General features: G+C 43.9%; 1 protein-coding gene across 2 annotated transcripts in view; it reads right to left on the reverse strand.

The window, feature by feature from the left end:
• Blnk (B cell linker) overlaps nt 1-18,154 on the reverse strand; it is an 80,650-nt gene that overhangs the window by 15,291 nt on the left and 47,205 nt on the right. For both annotated transcript variants that reach the window (XM_010618129.3, XM_033761301.1), the window contains 7 exons: nt 17,935-17,975; nt 15,591-15,747; nt 13,055-13,218; nt 10,071-10,152; nt 8,645-8,716; nt 2,284-2,356; nt 707-734 (listed from right to left, as the gene is read on the reverse strand). In XM_010618129.3, the coding sequence (XP_010616431.1) occupies nt 707-734; nt 2,284-2,356; nt 8,645-8,716; nt 10,071-10,152; nt 13,055-13,218; nt 15,591-15,747; nt 17,935-17,975 (617 nt within the window). The remainder of the gene's footprint in view (nt 1-706; nt 735-2,283; nt 2,357-8,644; nt 8,717-10,070; nt 10,153-13,054; nt 13,219-15,590; nt 15,748-17,934; nt 17,976-18,154) is intronic.

Genomic DNA, 18,154 nt, shown 5'->3' on the forward strand with positions numbered 1-18,154 from the left:
TTTTTTTTTTTTTTTTTTAACCAGCGATCAAACTCAGGACCTTGTGTTTTCAAGGCAAGCACAGTGCCGCTGAGCTAAATCCCCAACCCCATCCCAGCCTAACTCTTATGAAATGGCAATTGTCTGGAAATGCCTCATGGAAGGAACAGTAGGTAGGAATAGAGGCCCCTCTCTGCTCTGTTGGATACCGCTGGGTTGTTGGGTACTGCCTCCCCAGCAGCAGTAGTGCTTGTGCAGTGGATATCTGGCATCTATAGGGTTGATCTCATGACTCCGCCTTGCATGTGCTTGCTAAATGATTGTCAATTTCAAATACCACAATAGTCCAGTTGGGCTGCCTCACTTAATGAGATGGCCTAGAATTCAGAGCAGAATCTGAGTTTAGTCTGAGTCTCTGTGCCATAAGGCAGGGAATGAGCACAGTGGTTTCCCACAGAGGTGGTGGGAGGCAGGGAGCCTGGCCACTCCCATCTGATCTCTTGCACACACTTGGCGAAGCCACCACAATTCCAAAGGACAAGCTCCTCTTAGGAGGCACCTTCCAGGTTGCCTAAGACTCAGATTTCCTCTGGACTCTCTGGACAGCAGTTTCAGTTGCTAAGATTGCTGTGTTCATGATGGCTGAAAGCATTTTCAGCGTTAAATATGTGAATAAGAAAAAACAGTACAAGAAATAAGAAGCATTTTAAGTGCATGATTAACTTACTGTCTTCAGTGGTGTGGCTGTTATTTTCCTGAGGATTAAAAAGAGATTAGCTGTGTTAAAACTGAATAACGATGAAGTGGAACTAACTTATCTTATTATCAGATTCAAAGAGAACAATGAGATACAAGTGGACAGGAAGACTGCCCTTGAAAGGCAAGTAGGGATGGAAATAGGACTTAGTAATGATCCTTCTAGCCTCAGACTGAGTCCACTGACAGATGGGGAAGGGTTAATGGGGGATAAACAAGAGCCCACTTGCCAAGGAGTCAGTGGACCCAGCTCTTGTTCTACTTCTTCTACTAGTTACTTGGTGACCCTTGGGCCCTTTCCTTTGGCTATGAGGCAAGTCTGACCTTTCATTTTCTCACTTTTGAAATCAGGACTCAGAGTTAGTGTTTTCAGAGTGTGCATGCAAAGCCCTCCTCTCCCCCACAGCACCTTAGGCTCCTTTCCAGGGCATGAGTGGAGATGAGATAACAGCCAGGCAGGTAAGGTTGCAGCCAGCACCTTCTTCTGCAGAGCTACATTTTGCCCTGCACCTAGGTGATTATTCTTTACTAGAAATCAACATAAGGTTGCATTCAAAGAGAGATCCGATGCCAGAGTGTGAAACCCAGTGTAATTTGTGATCTTGAAGGTCCTCACCTCCCCTAACATTACTGTTTGTCTTGGTTCTGACAGATCCTGGATTCTAATATTGCTAAGGTTCTATGCTTCTCTGTTATTTATTTTCAAATCTCCCTCCCTCCCTCTCAGAGTTGAAGTATTTTAAAATTTTGATTTACTGAGTGCCTAGAAGATGTTTTGAACTGGGTGGTGCTCTTCACAGTTACTTAAACCTTTTCAAATGACCCTTTAAAATAGTTATAATCACATTTTGGAGATGAAGAAACAGAGGCCCAGAGAAACTAAGGAACTTAAATGATAAAGCGGAGCCATGGGAGGTATGCGGTTTTGGTTAATAAACCCCTGAAATTATGGCTTTCTTCAGTTTCCACAGAGGCAGAATTAAGTTTATAATCATGCAATCCAGCCTTAAATATACTTAAGTATGCTTTTAAAATAAACTATTGAGCCAACATAATTTTATGGGGGCCACTGTTCATCATATGAATACATTATAATCCTCATCTGACAGCTTACACAGCCCTTTTAGATTCTGCAAGACAGAATAAGTCTTCTGTGTCACTCTGAAGGGAAGCTTCACCAGGGTTGATTTGACTGTGCACCTTGTACAGACTTTGACTGTGTATGCTATCAACGGTATGCACACTTATTTACAAGGCCAAGAAGTAGAAAGTACAAATGAAATCTACCAGGCAGTTTTAAAATTATTCAGGTGCGAGTGCTTCTGAAAGTTAGGGTGACTTGTGGAACGGTAAGTAAATGAACCCAAGATTTAACTAAAGCTCCAAGGCAGGGAAGATCTCGAGATTCTGATTTTAGCAGGGGTTCATCTGGGTCATTGTCCAGGGTGCCATAGGGGTGGAGGACTTCTAATGGGAGTCTGCTGGGCTGCAGTTCCCACCATCCCGTCCACTTGGATGTCACAGCCACTGCCCACAGCAGGTACTCACCCTGCCCTCGGCAGTGGCGATGGTGCAGCAGGCGAAGATGGTGACTTGTGTTCCCAGACCCCGCTGTTTCGACCTGCACAAACACATACACAGGTCAGTCCTTGTATTCTGCCTCAATGGCTGATGGCTTAAGAGAGGCTGGCCCTTTATGACAGACTCAGAAACATACACACAGTATGGTTGATTTCAGCTAAATGTATATAACTAGTTTTTTTTGTTTTGGGTTTTTTTTTTATATCAGGAATTGAACCTTGTGCTTGCCAGGCAGACACAGCACCACTGAGCTAAATCCCTGGCCTCTGTATATATCTAGTTACCGAGGATGTGTCAGAAAACCCACAGGCACAGGTTTAAAAATGTCAGTGTATAAGCTTAGAACTAAGACTCGACTCTAAAACTCCACACTAACGTTTCTGATGGCCTCCTGTCAAAGTGAGGCATGGGGCAAGTTGAGGGCCCCTTGGTTCTGAAGGTTCAAGAAGGATTCCTTTGTGAGGGTGCCAAGAGCTCATACCTGCTTCTATATACAAGGTACAAATGTGGCAGCAGATGTGCCTAAACACAAAGGCTAAAACCCACCATTTCTGATACACAGTATGGACTGCGCTCATCCCTAGCCCCTCTTCAAGGCTGTATGCGCACCTCACATCACTTCAAGTTTATTCTGAAGTTCTCAGTGCCTTTTCCAGGGACACAAATGGACAAATCAGGGCAAGTAGAAGGCTACTCCCCAAATCTCATCTTCTGAAGTCATAGATAGGACCCAGAGGGCCTTATTGCCTGCATTCAACCTTCCATCCCCTCTCTGAAAACAAGAGCCAGACAGTTATTATGAAGGAAGGCATGAGAGAAGCAGGATCTTGGCTGCAGGGACAGAGGGCAGACTTGGAGGGGAGAGGACAGAGCCAAGCTGGTCTTCGGCATCTGCTGGCTGCCCCCTCTCAGGCAGATGCTTTGTTTCTTGGACACTGTTGCTTAGTGAGATTAGGAAGCTCTTGATAAGGCTCTTTACTGAATCAAATTGAACTATTTGATTTTCTTAAGAACCAACCATACTGATAAGTTATTAATTCCTAATGGAATTATGGAGAATACCCTAAGCATAAGTTGGATGTGTTGCCTCAGCATGTATTGCTGTAGTTTTCAAGCTAGAGCATACAAAAGTAAACACTGAAGTAACAGTTACCGAGAATTACTGAGGAACCAGATTGTGTAAAGCACTCAACACCAAGGAAGACATGCAAACCCTTGCATCACCTCATTTTAACACTCAAAATATTTAAAAATAGAGATGGCAAATTTCATTCTTGTGGCTTTGGTAGAGAGAGGCCCCCAGCTGCTGCTCAGAGCTCACTTATTCTGTCTACACATGGCTTTCGCACAGGACTAATTCTCTAAACACTCACAGATGACAGCAGCAGCATAGGGTGTGTGGTACCAATTCCATATGGCAGCTTTCCCCAGCATCCTGGGAAGCAGGATCACCTCCAGTGTCATCCAACTTACAGACCACCTGATCTAGGTGTAATTTCTAAAGGTATTTTGGGAAAGAGTACATTTAGAATTGTTACACTACATGTGATAATGAACTGAAATGTATCATGAGTCCAATTGAGTTTAATTAGCTGGCATATTAAATTGAATACTTAAGATCAACTCTGATAAAATACCCTTGGTGATTCATACATTCTAAAGAACGGTTGCAAGGAAGATTAAAAAAATCATGTCTGAAAAGTAAGGAAGTAGAAATGTCTAGTCAATTTCCACCCAGGAGTGTCTCTCTTCTTAAATGCCAAAGACTCAGTCAGTCTGGGTATATTATCTTCTTGAGACCTACTGCCTTCATTTTTTTTTAAGCTAAGCTTCCTTTTTCTTTGTACCTCCAAACAGCCTTTGTATCTCCAACATTTTCCTTCCCTTTTTCTCTTCATAAATATCTTCTAGCAATCAGAGAAGAGGCCTCCCAGCTCAAGACAAGGGCTGGTTGAAAACAGTCTTGTATCCAGACGACAGGTTCTCATTGTTCTCTGTCCCACACTGTCTGGGTGACCTGTTATAAAGCCACTATGCCTCAGTTACCCTCTCTGTGAAATGGTGACACCACTCCTTACCTTAGCAAACTTAGGATTGTTGTCATAACATGGTAGGATGACTTCAAAATTTTAAAGAATTAGCCAACTGTATAGTAATATTGCTGAGAATAGATGAAAAGGTTTTAATCTTGTAGCATAATGCTAGGTGAAAGGATCTTGATGCAAAAAACTACACGTTGTATGATTATATCTATCTAGAAAAGGCAAATCTACAGCAACAGAAAGCAGAATAGTAGCTACTTGGTGCTGGGGTTGAAACAAATGGATACTGTATAAGGAATCGATTGAGGTTGGGGTAGGCATGGAAATGTTCTAAAACTGGGTTATGGTAGTGGTTACATAAATATTCTATGAATGAAAAGTTTGCAAAAATAATCAAGTTATATGAAATGGATGATTTTTATTATATGTAAATTAAAACTCCAAAGATCACTGTAAACATGATTGTTACTGTCTTTGTTTCATTGTCTTGTTATGCTCAATCACTACAGAATCTTTAGGCACTGCCATTGTGCCAGGTACTTTAAAGGTGCCATTCTCTTTCTAAGTCTTATGTAACTGTAGGTGAAGCAAATGGAGTCTCAGAGAGGATAAGTGGGGGCGGGGGCTGGGGTTTAAGCCAAGGCTATTTGAGCTGAAACACAGTCGCACGTTCCCTGTCAGCTAAGACCTCAGAGTGTTCTCTGGGCTATGATTGAGAAAGTAGGTCAATTCACTTATTGCTTCTCTTAGGAAGGGAAGGATAAAGGAAACAGAGAGGTACTTCTGTGGATGCTGAGGGAAGATGGAGAACGATTCCTCCATCTCATGGGCTGGCCCTGCTGCCGCTGTGGAACAAAGCCAAACCCATGAATGCAGCTGAGGTAGGACAACTCCTTCCCAGGTACATCTGGAGTTTTCTTTACTGCCAGGTACCTTGCTTTCTGAATTCTTGGAATTCAGAAATTCTTGGAAGTTCGGTAGAGTTTACGATAGTGGGTGGAGGCCAGAGATGTTGCCAAACATCCTACAATGCACAAAGTGGCTCCCAAAACAAAGAATTATCTGGTCTAAAATGTCGGCAGTGCCAAGGTTAAGAAAGACTGATCTGGGGTAAAACTTCATGTTAGAAGAAGGAAATAGAATTGTTCCTTGAGATGTGTACCGGATGTGCCAGGCAGAATGGTTATGAATCAAGGCCCGTTAAAACAAGGGATTCTCAATGGTGACCATAATAATTAATAACAGAGGAGCATCATTTTATGAGTATTATTCTTATGTATTGACTCATTTAAATCTCACAGTACTACTATGCTCAGGTGCCATTTCCCCCATTTTTTAGAGGAAGAAACTAAGAAACAGAAGTTACTTGACCCACATAAGTTCCAATGCCTAGCAAGTGTCAGAGCTAGGTCCCAAATTCTCTGACTTTGGATCTGGGCTAAATCTACGTGTCTGTGCTCCTTGGTATGCAAGGCATGAAGGGGAGAGTGGGGTTTGCCATCGTACCTAATTTCCCATGCAGTCCTCAGCAAGCACCGTGCTAGCTATCACAGAACCAAAAGCAACATAACCAGAGTCAGTTGACATGGTGTGGCGCTTCACAGAAACACCCAGAAACCTTGGCAGCGCTGTGGTGCACAGCAGAAGCTCTCTGAATAGTTTAAGGGGCAATGGATGGTTATTTAATGACACAGGCAAGTCATTTGATCAATTCTTTTATGAAAATCACCCCTGAAAAATCCTACTGTTCACACAATCAAAAGGTCATTCTAACCATTCAGGTTTGTTCTTCCCAAATCATTTTTTTTCCTCCCTCCTCCTGTCCTTTCTCCCACTTATAGGCAGCAATCACATAATCAGCACATTATCTTCTTGTATGGTGTCTTCATCTCTGTCTCTAGTATTAAAATATAGCTACACTGGGTTAACAACTAGCCAGTGAACAATAAACCCAGTGGACTATTGATCTCACAATGTACTATGAGATTCTTCATACACAGCCAGTGTTTGGGGTCTTGCTCACCCCAAACTGACCCACCTGTCATCTCAATACCTGCTGTGAACCAGGCACCGGGAGACAGCTGTGAGCACATAATGCAGCTGAGAGTCTTACCAGAAAGACATGACTCTGACGAGGGGTCATAGGATAAAGGACAAGTGTGGGGTCTATATGAGTGCACATCCTAGGGATCCACCTCAATATGAGATGAGATAAGGTCCCCTGAGGAAGTAACATGGAAAGCAAAATCCTCAGGGGGCTTTCAGTGTACTCAGGAAGACTAGACTGAGACACAGAGTAATCAGGTAATGGGCATGGGCACTAGTGTGTGTAGAAAGAGACTTCTGGCAAAAGAAAACTCTTTGAGGGCCACTGAAACCAGAGACAGATTCCTGGAGGTGGCAATCCCAAGCTGGGATCTGAAAGGCAGCCAAGATTTGGTGCCATAAAAGTGAGAACCCAAGGATAAAAAATCAGGACGGGGCCAGGATTTAGCTCAGTGGTGCCGCTGCCTTTCTTGCAAGCGCGAGGTCCTGTGTTTGATCTCCAGTACCAAAAAAAATCAGGACTGGGGCAGAGATTTAGCTCAGTGGCACTGTGCCTGCCTCACAAGCGCAAGGTCATGAGTTCGATCCCTGATACAAAAAAAAAAAAAAAATCAGGACCCATAAAATATAAACTAACTGGTGTGCTGGGAAATCCCTGGGAAAGCAAACAGAGCTTTTAAAGATGCAAACACTAGAGATAATTTAACTATTTTTCTAAAGAAAAGTTTAGGTCTTCATTTATTTGTTTTAGTAAAAAGATTCCAGGTGCATCCTGAGTCAAGAGTTTCCACTTTAGGTAGAAGAGAAGTAACTTTTCCATGTCATGTTGCTTTGGTGTGTTTCCCTTTACTCCCAGAGCCTCAGAAAAACTGGATAACAGGGCTCTGAGAGCCACTATTCAAATATAAAGAGGCCGTGGAGTCTAAGGGAGAGGACACAAAAGACAAGAGCTTACATTGAACAATTTTGCAAGAAATTAGTCTAAAACATATTTTCCTTTCATTTTCTGGAGAGGATCCCGTCAGAAGAAGAGCCCATTTTCCTGTTGCTTGTGTTCCGTTCTGTAAGAGAGGGGCGTACGTGTGCCCATGTGTGCGTGCAGGCGAGGGGCCCAGGAAGAGAGAGAGAGGAAGAGAGCGCACACAGGAAGCAGAAGCAGAGGCCCCACACTCTGAGGGCTGGCAATAGGGTGGGGCTATGAGAGCCACTTGTCACGTCTGGCCTCAGCCTTGAGGGTTTCTGGAACCTACTGATGATAACCAGGACAGACTGGATCCATAGCTTGGTAAGGGTAACATGCAACGGACTGAAACGGGCAACATCTGGAGGAGTTCAGAAGCTCATTGTCTGCTGCTGAGGAGAGAGCACACAGGTAGGAGTGTAGTGTGGTTGGGGGATGCCTGCAGAAGAGAAGGCGCAAGGTGACAAAATAAGCCTGGCCTAGGGCTGGGGCAACTGAAAACGAAGAGCAAATTCTGGGTGAAGAAACAACAGGCTTTGGAAAGAACACAGAACCCTTGAGACACATTGTCTGGAAGCTGCCGCATGTGGAGGAAGGAGCACCCTGCAGGGGAGGGTGGTGATGGAAATGCTGAGCTTGAGGTGCAAGGAAGCCAAGGGGATTGAAGGGGTAAACCAGGTCAAGGATGGACACTAGGAGGTTAGTGGCTCAGACACGTGAAGTAAAGCCGAGAAAATAAATGAAATCAAAAGCTGTGCATAGTCATTTTCTTCGACTACTGAGTGCCGCGTGAAGAGAGTCTCTTGTCACAGTTTCAGAATTCTCCTGCCACAGGTAGGAACTACTATTTCCATTTACAGAGGAGAGAAACTCTGACCCTTGGAAAGGTGAAGTACAAGCCTATGGCTGTACAAATGGTAACTGGGGACGCTTAGGTTTCTCAGGTCTGCTTAGCTCCACACTCGAGCTTTTAACCACCACCATATCCAGAAAGGAGAGCTGTGGACCAAGCCCTGTGGATGTTCTCAGTCAGGGGAATGAGACAGGGGGAAAGCAGCACAGTGCCCAGTGAGGGGGGTAACAGAGCCCACAGGCCAAGGGCTGAGGGCCCCTTCCACATAGGGGCCACCAGACAACAAATAAGGACAAAAATAGAACTTCTCTTCCCAGTCACTAAGAAGTTTGGAAATACAAGTGATCATTTCTTTATGTTTAATCTGAATTGTGTATCTTATTTGGAATGGATTAAAAACTAAACCAAAGCATTCATATACTTTACCTGAAGTTGTCCCTGGAGGAGAAGCCGACTTCAAGGAGCTATTTGGCTTGGTTGATCTATTCACCATGGGAGCTTAAACACAAATAGAGAGGTAAGTAATGACACAGATATATTCCACTTAGACAAATTCCCATGCAGAAAAAATGACAGATCAGACAGAATTTGCAAAGAATGGGATATCTCCCATTATTAAACACACAATCCATTCAAAAAAGGCTTTTTATTTTTATTTATTTATTTATTTTGTTGTTGTTTTGTTTTTTTGAGACAGGGTCTCACTATGTAGTTGAGACTGACCTGCATGGAACTCACTATGTAGCCCAGGCTGGTCTTGAACTCATAGAGATCCTCCTGCCTCAGTCTCCCAAGTGCTGAGATTACAGGCGTGCGCCAACACGCCTGGCTTCAAAAAAGGCTTTTTAGAACAAATATATTGATGAATAAAGGAAGAATCAAATTATTTTGTGTTAGGGATTTTGTTATAGTGATTACTAGCTTAGTGATTTGCTAAATTGGAGGGCTAGGAGATAACAGAGTTTGATTTTGTTTATTATCAGGAGAAATGTATTAAAACTAACCATGGAAGGGCCAAATTAATAGTCCCACTTCCCCTGCCACATGCAATACATGCAATTTCTCTAGAATGTTGTTGGGGTGAGATGGATTGTGTATGTGCTGTTTTATGGTAATGAGTATGTTGAGAGTTCAGGTAGGCCTTGAAGCTGCTGGTGAGACTAGGGAGTACAGAAGAAGGTCGCTACATGAAGGCAGAATACCACTACCTTTATCGGATGAGTTTATTACCTAAGTAGTATTACCTGAATATGCATCACTTACATGAGATTATATTCTCCAAAGTGACTATAGCTACAGTAAACATACCCTGTTTCAGTGTCTGGTCTGAGGCTATGTGGCACTGGCCTTTTAAAGATAATTTATTTGGAATAGAATTTGTTATCCCAAGTAGGACTTACAAATGAAACATTTCTCATAGGCCTGAGATGCCACAAAATTTAAAGAATGAGAATGCAGAAGATATTCACTCTTTCAAAAAATTTCAAGACACTAAATAAATTCTTTCTGATGCACTATTTATAAGGCCAACAGGGTAACTTGTATTTTTGCATCTGGTTTTATGAAAAATCCATTGCAATTCAGGGCAGCTGAAGATAATAACCCAGGTGTTTTTATAATTAGATATGGTAGTATTTCACCACGTAAGAGGAAGGAGGAAAGGAAGGGCTACACAACCCACAAATGAGTTGCTCACTGATGCTGTCTGCTCCACTAGCCAAAGGCACCTGCGGTGGCCTCAGAGGAGAGAGGCCTGGGCACTGATTTCTGAGCCCTCAGGGCTTGCTGCTAAATACCTTGTACTCCCTATCAATGGCTCAAAGTTGTCAGGAGTTTAAAACTGCACTCTAACCTTTTTCAGATGGAAGTGAACTGTTTTCTGTGGGACGAATGTAGTTTTCTTCATTATCATCCACAGGGACCACATAATCAGCCTAAAAGAAATGCAAAAATCAGTGAGAACACTGTGTATTCATAACTGAATGTATGAGAAGGAGTGTTATTTCTTAAAGCCTTCAGATATAATCCCCATACCATGAGATGTGTAAAAGTTTTAATCTGGTGTGCTCTAGTGTATAGTCTTCCCTCAGTGTCTGAGGGGTATTTGTTCCAGAACTCCTCTACTCAGGAGTACCAAAGTCCATGAATACTCAAAACCCTCATTTTAAACAGACAGTATCTGAATACAACCAATGCACATGCTCTAGTATGCTTTAATATCTAGATTACTTAAAATATCTAATATATTAAGTAGATAGCTGTTATATTTTTCAGGGAATAATAACCATTAAAAAGTCTGTACACATTCAGTGCAGAAAGAGCTTTGTAAAAAATATTTTCTATCTAGAGTTGGTTGACTCTGTGGGTGTAGAAGTCATAGATACAGAGGGCTGACAGTTTTCCAAGTTGCGCAGTAATACTGATTTCTTGAAGTAAGTTCTGTATGCAGTATTTATCCTGACTTTATAGTCCAGGGACTTGGGAGATGAGTAATTTGTCCAAGAGTCACATAAAGACCACAAGTATGAAGCCCTATAAGGTCAGATCTGTTCTGGCTTAAAATTACAGAAGGGATTGGTTCTGGGCACCATGGAAGCCCTGGGTCTCACCCAGTACTTGGCACCTGTGTGCTAAATGAAGCACTGTTCTCTCCTCATTGCATATTGGAGAGATGTTGGCATAGGGTAGCTGTTTAGCACCTGAGCTCCAAAACCTTATTACTGGAGTTCAAATGCCAACTCTACCATTCACCTCTGTGACTGTGGAAAAATTCTTAACCCCTTTTCACCCTGGTGTTCTCATCTGTAAAAAGGAGCTAATAATAAGTACTGACTTCACAGGATTGTCATGAGGATTTAATAAGCTCATATGTACAAAATGCTCAGCACACCAGTTAAGATATGGCATTTGTCAAATGTTACCTACTTGCAACACCAGGAGAATGCTGCTTTCTCTAAATATTTTTGTTTAGCTTTTATGTTTGTTTGTATTTGACTTCTTCTTTTCCTATCTAATGGTTCGGCCTCATCTTAATGTTGGCCCCTATTTTCTCCCTTTTAACTTCTTTTTATCTTGACTCTCCATCTGCCCACCCAGGGCAGCCTCCTTCATCCTTCTCCTTTCCCACTGGCGCACACTTACCAGAACCACCTCTGCAGGCTGCTGATAACAGAACTCTGCCTCACCTTGCTGGATTCTCCATTTACACAGAAGTGGAGAAAACCCCACAGTAGCCACTGAATTCTGTGTCTGAATCCATGTCTTTATGTGTATTTGCCAAATGCCTCTAAAATGTATGGTGAGACCCTAGCAGCTGGTCTCTCTTTCCTATTCCCTGTTCAGCTTCTTCCATCGCCCTGTTTCCACCTTGAAAGGATAATATCACCTCTCAGACTGAAAGACTGAGGACTGACAAACCACACCTTTCCCAGGCAATTCTGCTGACTTTCTATCTTGCATTGTCCCTAGAGCAGGGATCACAAATTGAAATTGAAATGTGTCCAGAGGAAGGCAGGGTACAGGAAAGGGAAGCAAGTTCAGAGTGAGTGTGTGTTCATGCACTGTAGGAGAGATGGGGACTGTGACAAATGAAAGGGGTCAGGATTTACAGCAGAGCCAGAAGGTTACCAACAGACTCCACGGCTCTGAGGCAGTGTCTGGCCGCCTCCAAAGTCTTTGGGCTTCAGGAGAGATGAGGCAACAGTGTTTCTGTAAAAAGAAATCTAGCATATACTCAGCTTCTTCTGTGTACATTTGTCTCTCATTTGACCCTCAAAATAACCTTAAGGGGTGAAAAACAGACTTAGAGCAGTTACTGGTTGCCCAAAGTCACAGAGCTGGAAAGGATCGAATCAGAAATTTGGGCCTAGATGCTGCCTCTGTTTTGATTTACTGGTTCTTCTTTTCCATGTCCTGCCAGATTACAAATTATATAAAAGTGGACCTCATGTACACCGTGTACAGAAGCCACAGCTGTACCATCGACAGGCATTTAGAGACAAGTTATTTCTTAGAGAAGCAGCAGTAAAATTGTGTGTGGTGATGATTAAGAGTGACCTTTGGTCTTATTTTGTTTCTCAGGCTATTGCACTTGAAGAGTTGTCCTAATGGTTGGCTTGAGCCTTGTCTTTGTCCTCATCTAAAGGGCAAATCCTCTGGAAGCCATGCATTAGGCTTCAGCAACTCTTACTGTGCCATGGGAGTCAGTTCATCTGTTCATCCTCAAGTGGCGGCAATTCCAAAGTGAATACTCATAAAAGTAGGTCCTGACAGATGGAAGACTGATGAGATCAAGAGGGTAGCTTAGTACCTGGGGGTGGGGAAAGGTGCATGAGCTATCTGAGGGAAATGAGGGATGAGCTCGTTACGAGAGGCACAGGGTCAGGTACAGACTGAGAGCCCCTTTACATGTTGCATGTCACCTCTCTCGGTCTGAGAAGAGGCAAGTGGAAAGCACAGAGAGGAAACAAGGTGCAGGGAAGAAAGCACCGCAGTAACAGGTCAGAGCACACAGGGTATAGACTGGGAAAAATGTCTTTTGGTAGAAAGAAAAAAATCACAGGAACCTAGGGAAGGAAGAAGAAGAAACAACAGGAAAGGCACAGATGTAGTAATGACATTACATCATATACCTCTAGAAGATTAAGATGTTTAAAGTAAAGTTGTATGTGCTTTTTTCAAGAACACAAAATCCTTCCAGTACAACATTGAAGGGTTTGAGGGGAGCATTCAAGGAGCAGGACCTGGAATAAGGAAGGTTTAGGTAAGCCAGATGGTTCTAGCAACCTCCCTCTTCCCCTCTGGGTCCTGGGAAGCCTTGGAGACAGGTTAATTTACCTCATCTTGAAGGAGGTCTCTGGGCTTGGGTGGGACTTGAGGCTTGGGCAGAGTCCTTGGGGCCGGGAGAGTGGAGGAGAGCCTTGTTTTTGCAGAGGGCCAGCTGGACTTAGTGGGGAAAGTCTTGCTGAAGGGTGGAGACTGCCTCTGGCTTGACCGATTGTCTTGAATAAACAAGAAACAATACAAGAGGCTCTGAATCATTCCTTGGGTGGAAACCGAAGGGATCTAGACAATTTAAAGACAGTGGCATGTATGCAGCTACAAGTAATCAGTGGGGCGTTCTCTAGAAGAACAAAACAATCGGCAAAAAGTTTCAACCTTCCACGGATTTACATGATAAAATCCATAAGGATATCATTGTTGAAAACTTCCTCCCTGGGGACTACAGGTCCAAGAGAGCTGACAGGCCAACACTGGACAGAAATAACATGGGGCCTAAGAGAGTGCTCCGGGACTGCTTGATGAACTCTTAAGGGCAGTGATTTTCAACCCTTTTTATACATTATAGCCCTCTGGGGAGGTTGAAAAATACCCAGGGCCTGGGCCCCACTCCGTATCTACTATGTTTAAACTTCTGGGTAGGGTCTAATGTTTCTAAAAAGTTCACCAGCGACTTCAAGGTGTATCCAGGGTGGTGTCCATTCATCTGGGTCAACTTGTGTGTTTTTCCTCCCCTCAATTTATGAGGAAATCTGTGAAACCCCCATTGACCCAGGAGTCTATGACAACCACCCTCAACCCCCACTGGCCTAGGACCTCCTTCTCAGCCGGTATCAATCTCAGGAGTTTAGGCTCTGAAGCTGAATGAATTTGGGTTCTGCGCCCTGCTCTGCCCCTCACTAGCTGTACCAGTTTGGGCTAGTTTTTCAGCCTCTCTGGGACTCACTTCCTCATTTCAAAACTGAGGATCATAATATCCATGTTAGAGAGTTATTGTGGGAATTACAAGGACAGCAGTGAAAGCAGTAGGTATAGCGTGTCTACTTAACAACAAAACTCATATTACCATGCCATATGAAGGCTTAGGACCTGCAGCTTACACAGCCAGCCCCATGCTGTGAGCAAACTGTGATTCACAGGGATAGATTTTAGGGAACTCTTGGCATAGGAATGACCTGATGTGTTTCCCATCTTGAACAGCACAGCTGCTTACAGTGACCTGTGTTGCATCACTGACTCCAGCTGCTTACTCCTAAGACTCCTGTAGCTTGGTGCAGCTGCCTTTGCCTGTCTAGCCCCTGACACTATGTCTTCATACTGATACCTGTTCCTGTCTTCAGCCCTTGTCTCTTCCTTGAAGATAAACATTTAATTTACGTGCTTAGGCTCTAAAGTTTTATTTGCAACTCTTGGAGTTCACTTAGATTTATCAAGGTAAGATACAAGTTGATCAGAAGTAGCAAAATATAGAAGACAGACTATGCCCTTGAATGAACCACTTAACCACCCTGAATTCTCTGCAAAGTGAACTTAAAACAGCCCCCTCTCTCCCGAAATTGTTGCAATGATTAAACAAGGTCGTAGCTAACCCTAGCGGGCAGTATGGAGCAGAACAGTAGGGCATACACACTTACTTTGATGCTTGGCCCAAGTTGTTTTACTCCCCTGAGCCTCACCTCCTTCCATTAGATAAATTCCTCTTTTGCAAAAACATGAAGAGGGTTAAGTAGGCTATGGCTATGGAGTACTACTCTATAAACTATAAAAAGACTGAGAGTATGTGTTGCTTGGTGCTGAAAGCTCGATGCCAGTAGGTGCTCAACAGATTAACTATGGAACAAAGCAACAAGCAGCTCCAGGTACCCTGTGAAGAGGCAGCTAGTGGCAGTGAGAGGATATGGAGGCCTTTACTGGTAGGAACATTCTGTACAAATGTTAGCATTGCCCTGTCCAACACGTACACTCTTGCTCTCCTCATCTTTAGGGAACTTAGTCACTTGCTAAAACTAGTACATAAAGCCATTTATGATGGACAATAAAAGGCACAGCCAGCCCTCAAGACGAGACCTGAGCTGTGTCAATTTGATCTGTGATACTTATTCCAGGCCTAGACCCCTCACTGGCACACCCATTGCCCAGGTAAAAATCCAATCTACATGCAGTGTAGGCAGAGGGCTATTGGCAGAGGAGTCAGGGGCTTAGTGGACACAGGCATTCTTAAAGGTCATTGATGTTCTGTACAGACTTCTTAAAGGAAATTCCAGAACCTTACGTGCAGAAAGCTCTAGGGAAAATGAAAACTAATCTAAACGAGGGAGCTATGAAAGCAGGGATGAGGGGAGGGTAACTATCAGGCCGTACTTACTTGTTTTAATTATTGCCTGTTCTCAGTGTTCCTGACTTAGGAAAGATGATTTGCCCCTGGAATGGGAAAATTTTACTACTTGGGCTGTACTAGCTGTGAGCACCCCGAGAAAACTTGCTTGGAGTAGTTGAGCCTGGGAGACAGAAAGAGCCTTGGGCAGCAGCAAGTTTGCCTTCCCCTTCCCTGTGTGCCCAAAAGGCAGTGTGAAATGTCTGAGGATGGCCTCACCTGCGTACTCGCCCCTGGAGAAGGGCAGGGCTGGGTGGGCCACCCTTGTCTCTTGCTCAGCTGGAGGTGGTTCATAGCTGTCATCCCCGTTCTCCTCGGCAGGCATCACATACATCTCCGAGTCTGAGTGATCATCTGGATTTTCGTAGTCACTGTCCTGCAAACGTAGACACCACACTCAGCATCCCTCTCTGTGTCTCTCGGAGAGGCAGGTCCAGCCTAGCAGGTAGAAGCAGCTCCCCAGTACTGTGATAAAAAAGCCAAGGCTAGAGGAGACTGGTACTGTGAGGTTAGGCAGCTCAAGAGAGGCAAAGCTGGAGTGTGAGGCAGGCCTTCCTGCAGAGTGGCCGAAACTCTGCATGTGGACAAAGAACAGTAGAAGACAATGAAATGCAATTAAAAGATATTATAAGGAGCCAATGAGTAGAATAACCAGATTTTATTTATCATGAGTGATGATGGCCAAGGAAGATGTTAATATAATCAGAGGAGGGGGCACCTTTGAGGGGGAGAGGGCTGCTTTTCAATAAGCAGAGCTGATAAACTGAGGGTGCGGGATTAGTCTTGAAATTCACTGAGAATTCATCCTCTGTTTTCTTTTCTTTTTAAAATGAAGTCCACAAACAACGAGGAAGGTGGAGTCTTCCCACCTCTCTACTTGTCTCCCCAGACGCAGTGGTACAGCCTCTGGTACATGTTTTCCAGGCACGTTATGTGTGTCCCACCTTTGCATACCTTAATGTGCCCCGGGAGGTAAGAGGTACTCTGACCTCTGTTCCCACTGCCTGCACACACTGCCTGCTATAATGCACGATCTAACCACAGCAGCTCACGAACAGATGAAGCTCTTGCCTTTTGGCCTGTCTCCTTCCACCTTCAGTTTTATAATAGGAGTTCATGATACAAACCTGAAGGCTTACAAATAAGTCTGTATTTCATCTTATGTACAATGGCGATCTCATGAAGTAATAATAGTGACTGTTCGCTCATTCCTTATTATATTTAGTATTTTAACTTTAGTCGTTTGCCTTTGGGGCAAGTCACTCTCTCCTCTCCAAGTTGATTTTACTTGGTATCTTCTAAGTCTCCACTGTGCAGCCTTTTTATTCCAGAGCAAGATCGTTTTCTATTCTGTCCTCTGGAGAGATGGAGAGACGGACTGCCTTGCTTCCATCCTTTGCTGCAGGTGTAGGTCTGAGCTATGGTCAGCAGAGGGCGCAGCTGTAGTGCTTCTGGGGCTCCGTAGCTGCGGGGCCCTAAGAGAAACTTTGGTGCCGGAGTGGCTGGCAAAGAGGTCAGATCTCTTCATTTTTCTGATTTTTCTGCAGTTGAAGAAGGAGGGACTGTTGTCTCCTAAGACTCTGTATGAACTCCAGGCGACACACACAGTCTGGAGCTGAGCTCAGGCTCAGTTGTAGGTACTGGTCTGGAGGTCTGCGTCTCCCTGAGGTCTGACTGTGGGAAAGTCATTTCCATTCTCTCAGCCTCAGTGTCCTTATCTGTGGATTGTGTGTATTATTGTGTGGTGGGCCTGTGGGATCTCTTCCAAATCTAAAACTCAGATTAGAGCAGGCTAATATGCTGGTTGAATTTAGTACAACCAAAGAATAATTATTGTGAAGAAAAGAATTTTAGGATACCTTGTCCCTGTGAGACTCGGTCCAAGAAACAGGTGACTGCAGGACCGTGGAGACTCTTCAGGGAGGTTCAGTTCACTCTGGTACATGCCTGCCAAGTGTTTCACGACCAGCTCCTTTTCTCACTCTGATTCTCAGAGCTCTGCTAATGTTATGAGCACAGCAAGCACTTCAGGGTTAAGAGTCTGGTTCTGAGCACTGTGGATCTGGGTTTGAATTTGGAAGTGTAGATTACTTGAACTTGTCATGCCTGGTCCTGGAGATACCCTCCTGTGCCAGGTATTAACTCTTTAATTTTTTGGGGGGGGCTCCTTCGCAGGAGTCAGGAGGTAATAGAGCACTAGAGAGTTTAAGGCAGAGAGGCATTTGCCAAATGATATGGAAATATTTTAACATCAGTTTGGCTGTGCTGGTGAGTACTACAAATTCCAACACTGAGGATAGGATATGAATACCTACCTCCTAGGGCTGAAAAGTAAAGAAGGTGATGCAGGAAAGTTCTTAGACTGACATGGAGATTGTGCTTGTCATCAGCCATTATGAGATCTCTGCTGCCTTGCTTGTAGGCGGCCTGCCCAGCCCTGTCCACTCTGTCTCCCCTGAGATATGCAGTTGACCACCAGAATGTAATTCAGAAACAAGCCCTATGAAAGACCTCCCACGGCACTCTTGTGCCTTCCTGCTCAATCCCAGGAACAAATACTTACAAAGTCATCCGACCACTGTTCCTCTTCATCAGCAGGGCTCTCTGAAATGGCATGAAGGACACAGGATGTACAGTGCAAATGTCAGCTGGGGAGCCCCATACTGTCCACAATGACACCATATATGGCTTTCTTTTGGGCTTTCCTTTGGGCTGTTGACTTGGCCTTGAATCACTATTACTGTCATAGGTCCATTCACATTTTTTTTTTTTTTTTTTTTTTT

The sequence above is a fragment of the Fukomys damarensis genome, unplaced genomic scaffold (assembly GCF_012274545.1).
Source record: "Fukomys damarensis isolate Sample0158 unplaced genomic scaffold, DMR_v1.0_HiC HiC_scaffold_8, whole genome shotgun sequence".
Lineage (NCBI taxonomy): Eukaryota > Metazoa > Chordata > Mammalia > Rodentia > Bathyergidae > Fukomys > Fukomys damarensis.